The sequence below is a fragment of the Zingiber officinale genome, chromosome 1A (assembly GCF_018446385.1).
Source record: "Zingiber officinale cultivar Zhangliang chromosome 1A, Zo_v1.1, whole genome shotgun sequence".
Lineage (NCBI taxonomy): Eukaryota > Viridiplantae > Streptophyta > Magnoliopsida > Zingiberales > Zingiberaceae > Zingiber > Zingiber officinale.
In genome coordinates this window covers 22,541,667-22,550,335 of record NC_055987.1, presented here as the reverse complement: position 1 = coordinate 22,550,335, position 8,669 = coordinate 22,541,667, and the positions used below count along the sequence as shown (strand labels likewise).

Below are 8,669 nucleotides of genomic sequence, written 5' to 3'. Positions count from 1 at the left end.
AGATTCCCCTCTACTTTAATTCTCATTTTTACCATTGCTTTTGACTTAAGCATCGAAATGAGAACATCAAGGGAATCTCTGGTGTCCTTCTAATCTTGTGTACTTATTTTTTTTTCATCTTCAGGATCTGAGAGTGTGGTCGATGTGTTTATCAGTTCACTGAGTTGTCTATTTTGAGAGTGTGGTCGATGTGCTTATTTATTCATCAAGTTATTTTAAAAATTTGGGTGCATGATCAATAATAATAATAATAATAAATTATTATTATTATTATTATTATTATTATTATTATTATGTTGTATCTTGAAAACGTAGAAGCGGGCCGAGGCGTTGGATGAGTCGGGCCTGCGAGGGATTGTCTGGCCCGATTAAGTTAAAGTTCAGTCCCGTTTCCAGTAAAAATCAAGAAAATAAGCGACTTCATAGTTTTTAAACAAGACGCCTTTTTTTTTGCACCATTTTTTTTAAAAGGATAAAGAAAATAGGGAAAAAAAGGGCACATTTTTGCAATCAGTAGAGGCCTTTCGAATTCCGGAGATCTGAGTCACCGCGTCCCCCAAATTAACAAAAAAGAGAGGGAAATCCGAGCGGTCTCGGGCGGGAGATTTGTTGCTATTTCCCTCTCCCTCTCCATCCATCTACTCAAAGATCTCTCTATCAATCTCTCTCGAAGCCGCATCGAGCCCCTCAGTAGACCAGAAGCCGGGCATCACGCATTCCTCCTCTCTTTTTTACTTCGCCTTTGGCATTCCTTCGTTTTCCTATTGCAATGGCCGCGAAGCGAAGAAGACGGGCCGGTTCGACTGGGAGCACCTCATCGGAGGAAGCCGTGGTGATCGTATTTGACTCGGAGCGTCATCAGCTTGAGCGGCTCCGGCTTCGGCAGCGGTGGGAGCTGGCCTCTGTGTTAAACTTCTTGCATGTGTGGTTTCTATCGCCTTTTTCGTTGCTCTGTCCCTTGACTTGTAGTGAAATGTTTTTCTTGGATATGTTATCCTTGTTTTTGGGGTTGCTTACTGATCGGTGTGGGTTCAAGGTTTTTGAGCCGGTCATTCAGAGCGACTTGAACATTTCTGCGGAAGAGATTGAAACCGCTTTGATCTCAGTGAATACTGACCTGGGTCGGATACACGTCTCTCTCCTGAAGGTTTGCATTCTTCTTTACGTATCTAAAAAGTGTTTTACGCCCGACATTTGTTCGTTGTGGAAGTCCTTCAAAGAACAATTTATCAAGCCTTCACTAGGAAGGAATATCCACCCCCGAAACCCTTTTATCGGATGGATGGTTATATTCTATGTATTCTACTCATTCCAATCAGGTGACAAATTGTGGCTGGTAATGGTGTGATTGCTCTATGCAAAATCTGTAAGTTTTGCCATTTGTTTTCTGGGCTCAATTGTCTAAGCTTTGCATTTTGGTTATTACAAGGACCCAACTGACTTGGGCATTAGCAAACGTGTGAAGGTAGATCAACAAGTGACCTCTCCTTATCCCAGCTAACATTAATGCACATGATTAAGAAATTTTTATTTGAGTATTACTTGTGACATAGAGCTTAGGGCATCTCCAATCGTTAAAGCTCTAAATGGAGTCTCCAACATTGTAAAAGCTCTAAATGGAACCATGTAGTTGCATGACTCTATACATATTATATCAATTTGGATACAAAAGAGCAAGTTAGAGTTTCACTATTACTCTTAAACTATAAGCTTCAAACCTCACCTCTACAATAGTTCAAGCTTTTTATTGATCTTTTTTGATTTTAGAAACCTCTCACAAACCTTGCATTGGAGATGCTCTTAATATCACTTTTGAAATAGTCTTCATATACTTAAATGTATTAAAATCCATGTGGCTGATCAATAGTCAGGAACGACATGGCTTGTTAATGTTTTAAATGAGGTCATAATTAATTCTGTACCAGAAAATGATAATAGAGAGGTGGTACTTCTAAACTTGTTTTGTACTGGTAAGCAGTTCCTTAGCTCAACTGGCAGAATGTGTATATCCCTACCACATCCAAAGGGATAGGAGAAAAGTTTGTCAGACATTAGACATGAATACTCTTGTCATGTTCTCTCTGTATGCCCCTCCTATAATATAGGTTAAATATATGAATAATAAGATATTCTAACCTACAAAAAAGATCTTTGTTTTGATTGTACAAGGAGTTAAGGACATTGGTTATGATAGAGCATTATATGACATTATGATTCTACTTTGTTTTGATTTATGATACTTAATGGAATCAATTTCTTGCAATTTAATTATGCTCATAAGCTGGACTTATATTCTTGTGATTGAAATTGCAGGGGATACCACCTGTAAGCAAAAATCTCAAAGACAATGACGCATGGATAACAATAGTTTGCAAGAAGCTTGATCCCTGGTGGCCATGGGTGGGTGAAAGTGATTTTTTATTTTTATTTTTTCTCTCATTGTACAATTACCTAACTACCATTCTAAGAGAATAAATATCACTTGGTAATATTGCTTTTTTAGGTTTCTGAAGGAGAAAATCCACTTAAGCACAATCATGGGTGTGTTTGATCATCCAATCTCTCTCTTTTTTTCTTTGCGATCATCCTTCATTGATGCAGTGAGGCTAGCTGTTGAAGACAATTGAATGATACCATCTTTGTTTGTCTAGGGAGGAGATAAAGAAATACAAAGAACTTGATCCATCAACCCGCTTGGTGATACTGAGAGCACTGTGTGAAGTTCGGGCTGAGGTATATTTGAATACTGATCATATAGAGGACATTTTTGTTTTCCCACGTTATGCATTCCCTTAATGTTATGCCCAATATAGTACTTTGCCAGGCTTGTTTCATAAGAAAAAACTTGTATTGCATCCCCTAACTATATAAAAATTATTATCTTATCTACAACGTCTTTTAATTTCTTATCATAACATTGATTATGTTCATTTCCCATTCTTAATTATTTAAAACATTATTAGAGTTTTTAATGTGCAGCAAGATGATGTAATTAGGCACATAACTGATGCGTTGAAAGCAGGAGAGCAACTCACTACTTTCCGGAAAGAGAAAATTAGCAGTGATGAGAATGGAATCACTTATTGGTACAAATCTCTGAACAATTTTGGTGGTCATTGACTTTGTATAGCAGCTTTTAATCTTTTGTAATTCAGTTATAACAGCTGTTTTTTATTTTCTAATTTGAAGGTATGATGGGGATCCTAAGATTGGTCATAGGTTATACAAAGAAGTAGTTCAATTTGACTCAAAAGCCAAGTTGACAGGGAAATGCAGTTCTATGCTATCTGAATGGGAAACTATAGCAACTAATCTTAAAGAATTTCGTGAAACATCAGTAAGGCTAATCTCTATACTAGTCTTTTAGTTGGAGAATTTAAGGAATCTACAAGTGATGCCTTCATGTGCAGGAGAAACTATCTTCTAGCATGTCTAAAACAGAAGCTTTTGTTGCCAAGAAATTAAGGGAAGACGTCCTTCCTGTACTCGAGGAGATTCAGAAGGTTAGACCCTTTTATTGTTTCTTTGTTATTAATGTCTAAATCTTGCCTATGCCCTTTTCATATTCATGCCCTTTAATTAGTGTTTTTTTTTTTGCAAACATTTGATCGTGGCCACAGAAAAAAGAGAGGATAATCAAAAGGAAGCAAAGACATGCTGCATCTTTAGATAATTTTCAAGCTATTCCTAGAATTGGGATTAATCGTATCTGCAGGCAGCGAAAGCCAGTTAACTACACTTACGGTATTGTACTGGTCCTGGTTGTGCTTTGCAAGAATTTAAATTAGTTCTTTTTATACATCTTTACTAGCAGTCTGTTTCCTATTTTATCTTGCTTTTAATTTTCTGATATGTTTCAAGGGATTATTGCATAATTAAATTTGTTATATTGTTAACGGGGTTGATAATGATACTTGTATAACATCATGATTTGATTTGAGATCATTTATCATAGAGTTGAACAGCAAAAGCGAAACCTCAACCTCCACTACTTCTATACTAATAATCAGTAAAACATTTTTTTATTATTTTTGCTGTGTTTTATTGATCAGAAATTTCTTTTATGTTATTTTCTTTCTAATGTTTATCCATCCTGCTGTACTATAGTAGAAGGTTACTTAACCATCTTTGAGCCTTCTCCATTCTCTTAACTTGTGTAGGTTGAAAATCGTATCTACATTAAGTTCAGGTCCAACTTAGATTCAGAAGTTTAAAAATGTTTAATTGTTTTTTCAGAAGTATGTATGGGGTGCATATTCCGAGTGCTAGCTAGTAATATTACTGATGCTATTATGTGGTTCCCAGAAAGCATTATGTCTTTGGGAGGATATGGCTAAAACTAATATTACTTCAAGAATTCTTTTGTCATCCTCTTTTGTGTTTGGCTCTAACTTGAGCTTCTTTTACAGATGATTTTGATCGGTCAATATCTGAGGCTATTGTCCAAATGTCAAAGTAAGTCAAATGGCTTTCTTGTTACTGAGGTTTTCATGTGAAATTTTAAGCATATGCATGCTACTGTACGTGGTAGGAATATATATAAAACTTTATTTCTAAGAAGGCCACAATTTCTCCCTTCAATTAAGTGATTTTTTTTTCCTTCTAGAATGTCAATTTCCTTCACCAAATTATGCATATTCATGCCTTCGGACTGTGCTATTAATCCAAATCTAGCATTATATTTCCCACTGACTTGCTCTACGTGCATTAATTGTGGACAGGAAATTGCCCACCATCCAAAGGGAGCGTGGTGGTGGCAAGCAAGATGCGATTGTTTCCTGTATCGAGAACCAAGGAGATGATAAGAGAACTGACGAAACTGATTACGACGCCATGGATGCTGAGTTTGTCAATAGCAATTTAGATAATGGCAATGCTGAGCAAGAAAGCAGTCTTCCAATCCAGATACAAATAGGTGATAGAGAAAAATTTGACAGTGGAAAATTAGGTTCTCGTGGTAATCTCAATCAAAGTGCAGAGAAGGCTCATGCAAAAATGAGGAAAAGATTGAGACAAAGACCTACAGCTAATCCCGATTACAGTTCTGCTGTTGTTCCTGATTCTGATGATGACGTGGCGGATTTTAGCTGAGCAAAGCATGTGCCGACTTTCATGTAGGCTTCATGTTATAGTGATTAATCATAGGTGGAACTTATGAACTAGTAACTCATTTTGGTAACGGCTGAATGTTTCCATCAGCTAGCTTTAAAGAGTTTAGTTTTGGCCACCATATACTCTTCTTTGCGACTGCAAGTTAGAATTTAGTTTAGTTGTATATAAAACCTAACAAAGATCTAGTGAACTGTGTTGCTTCTTTAGTGTTGCTATTTGCCAGTTTTCCTGCAAGTGATTTCTTTGAATCGGTGACATGTCACTGATTATTTGGATACCAAAAGATTATACATAGTTGGTTTATATATGATGGGCAATAACTCCAAAAAGACTGAGGAATGTGGAAATATCACGAGACATGTGGATTATGAACACAATAGCAGTCAGCAAAGAAGATTGCATCCCACATTGAACCAATCCTTCAAACGCAACCACACAGAATATGATAAACCAATGCAATATCCTAACTATTCTGACTACAAAATTTTCTAGACGAACGACCTGGCTTCTAATTTAATTATTCTTCTTGGCAACGGGTTCTTTGGGTTGCTTATTTGAATCTGAAAAAATGATAAACACCAAGACTTCAGGAAGAAGCCCTTAACATGCACATGTAACTGAGAGGCAATTAAAGAGGATAGCATAATTGTACACTTGAGACAAATTAAGTAGGTTGATTTGGAAAACTCCTGCACTCGCTTGGAGTTTTCCACACACACCCATGTCTCAACAAGTTCAACATAGTTCTTGTGAGGACAAAATTGTTCTAAATTTCATCATTTCAAGACCTAATCTAATGTTAATATCAAAGCTTAGTCGTCTTCAATTTCCCACTGTTAGCTATATATTTTTCTTATTGCATAATTCTGACCAACCGTGGCAAATTGTTTTCTGATTAATTAGGCACTCAGATCTACTAATTATATTTTGAAAAACATAGTTATATGGTGTTCAAACGTTCTAATTTTCAGAGAAATATAATGGAACATCATTTGTTATATTCACGCTCTCTCTGATACACAATCATGTTTTACCATAAATCTTCTGATTTTCAGGCATATATATAATATCATTTGACAAAATATGATTCTGCACTTTGAAGTGTCAAAACTCAAACAAAAGTAAAAACAGCCAGAGTCACAACAAACAAAGGTTATTGTACTCACCTGATGTGTTTCTCATTTATAGTTCATATCTTGTTGATTATATGAAGAGAGGTAAATTATGGATTAGTTTATAATTGACCGTCAAGTGGTAAAGGTGAGAGGAGTTTTTCCATGAGGACATGCACTTGTCAAGAATTGATCTCTACCCTATTATAATAAATCTATTACTCTTTAATCAACTAAAAAAAAACATGAGTGAAACTAATAACAAGACTGGTTTAGACTTTTGGCGGTTTCCAATGGACACTACTCCATTAAAGCTTGATGGTTGACGAGACTTAACTAATAATACCTTGTAGAGTCCAGCGAAGGGGTATGGATATTTTCATAAGAAAAAGTTAGAAAAGGTTTTCTATAAAGTATTTTGCAAAATTGAGACGTTTTTTAATCAAAAGGAACCTTTTTCTAGGACCTTGGCCCATAAGGTTTTGAGGCCAGTATGACTTCAGAGTTAAAAAAAAAAAACATTTTTTCATACTAAATTAACCCGTGTTAAAATTTAGTTGAATGATTTTGGGAGATTTGATAACTAAGCCTATATGCTACAAATATCATAGTCAATGATGCTCCTTATGATTATTGTCGGCATGCTTTAATTTATTCATACAATTAGTTGGTCAACATACAATTAGTTTGTTCATACAACTTATTGGCTCCTTAATTTCAAACATGTTTCTGTGCGTCAAGTTCCATATTCACTTTGGCATCTATGCTGCTTTCTTGTGGTATTTTATACAATCATGTCAGTTTTTTTCATTCTATTTTTTATTATTGATGCAGATCTTTTCTTTGTCCATACCTGAAATTGGCTGTCTCGGCGCAAAGGATTATTGTGAGTTTTTTCATGATCATTCAAAGGAAGACAGTAATATTTTGAACCATAATAAGAAATTTATTGTATGCATCAAAATCATTGGTGCAGTTTATCTTGATTCTTATTCTTAAATAGAGATGTGATGGTCCTCTCAGGATGATACGATAGTTAAAACATGGGATGTTGTCATATGAGATCTTGGGATCGAAACTTGGCGCATCTGAGCATGCCTTCCTCTATACCTTGATCACCTGCACTAATAGCTAGTAGCTACCCGTGATTTATCTTCTCCGTGTTGGCTTAGGGACAGGGGCGCTGGGTCTAGAGAATCACCTTTTGCCACTGGAATAGGGACGTGATGGTCGTCCTAGGGCATAACTGAGTTGGTTATCACGTGACAAATTTGTTGGATATATGTGAATGAAAAAGAAGTGAAAGAGGAAAGAAACTTTCCATTGTGAATGAGACTTTAGTCCCATATTGGGAGTTTTAAGACATATTAGTTGGTTTATATTAATTCACATGTTTTGATGTTGTGAATAAATGCATGGGGGGAGATTCTCTCTCATGTGTGGGTGCATGGAGGGGGTGCAAATCTAGGGTCTAGATTGTACTGAATCATGTTGACTCGTGTGCAAGCGCAACTTGACGGCGATTCGCACTGGCCACTTGATCATTTTGTCATTTGGTTGCTCAGCTTCACGGTCTGCTTTGTCCGCTCGACTAATCTACCTAGATAGCCGACCTATGTCATGGGAAATGAATAGAGATGTGATGATAACCCTTCTAAAATGTTTTTTTAGTTTTAAACATCATTTGTACGTGTCTAGTTTCACTCTTATATGATTTTCTGTAGGACACAGCTTTATTTGATCAAGAATACTTGTTAGTTAGCGTATCTCCATATTCATGCACTCCCCACATTTCAATAATTAGTTTCTTGATATTTCTGATTCTAGGTAATGATATTCTAGCTTGACATCATAATTCATGAGAATCTATAAGATTACTGCAAGTCTGCAACTGTGACTCATTCAGCGTCTTTGCTTAAGTGCAACCTTAATTTATTATTTTTATTATTATTTTGCAGTGAGGAAGGCAAGATAAGGAAGTTTTAAATGGCACCGGATATTTCTTTAATCACAGTAATTCGCTAATTTCCCACATTTTGAATTCAAATCGGATTTTTTTTTCCTCCATATGATGCAATCTGTCATTCCTCGACAGTCACTCTTTAAATTTCTGTGTTTCTCATCTGTTAATTAACACTAAAAATGTTCATCCAGACTTTTTAAATCCTATATGCAATCTATTTGTGCTATTCAAACTTAGAGCCGTACAGCAGATAAATGTTCTTTGGTTTTATGCCTTTGAAACCTCAAACTAGTAACTAACTAGTCTTGCCTGTACGCAAGCATCCATAAAATCTGCATCAAACAGTTTTGTTATTTTTTACTTTAGTTCATCTCATTTCTTTCGATCAAATTATTCCATGCGTTCTTAATTTTTGATAATTTTGCTATGGTTAATCCTACTGGAAAAAAAATCTCCATTTGTTCGTAACGATTTCTTCCGTT

General features: G+C 35.8%; 1 protein-coding gene across 1 annotated transcript; it reads left to right on the top strand.

Annotated features, from left to right (window-relative positions):
- Positions 1-496: 496 nt before the first annotated feature.
- LOC122020720 (DDT domain-containing protein DDR4-like) lies at positions 497-5,323 on the top strand. The gene is made up of 11 exons (XM_042578733.1): positions 497-922; positions 1,037-1,147; positions 2,314-2,400; positions 2,504-2,541; positions 2,652-2,733; positions 2,980-3,086; positions 3,190-3,337; positions 3,411-3,503; positions 3,621-3,744; positions 4,410-4,455; positions 4,722-5,323. The coding sequence occupies exons 1-11, from the start codon at positions 770-772 to the stop codon at positions 5,089-5,091; spliced, it is 1,359 nt and encodes a 452-aa protein (XP_042434667.1). The 5' UTR covers positions 497-769; the 3' UTR covers positions 5,092-5,323.
- The last annotated feature ends 3,346 nt before the right edge of the window (positions 5,324-8,669 follow it).

Excerpts from the sequence above, each read along its gene's own strand:
- LOC122020720 (XM_042578733.1), top strand. The coding sequence starts at position 770 with ATGGCCGCGAAGCGAAGAAGACGGGCCGGTTCGACTGGGAGCACCTCA. Across the intron at positions 3,087-3,189 it reads GAGAATGGAATCACTTATTG|GTATGATGGGGATCCTAAGA; the intron begins GTACAAATCTCT and ends TCTAATTTGAAG. Across the intron at positions 3,338-3,410 it reads AAGAATTTCGTGAAACATCA|GAGAAACTATCTTCTAGCAT; the intron begins GTAAGGCTAATC and ends CTTCATGTGCAG.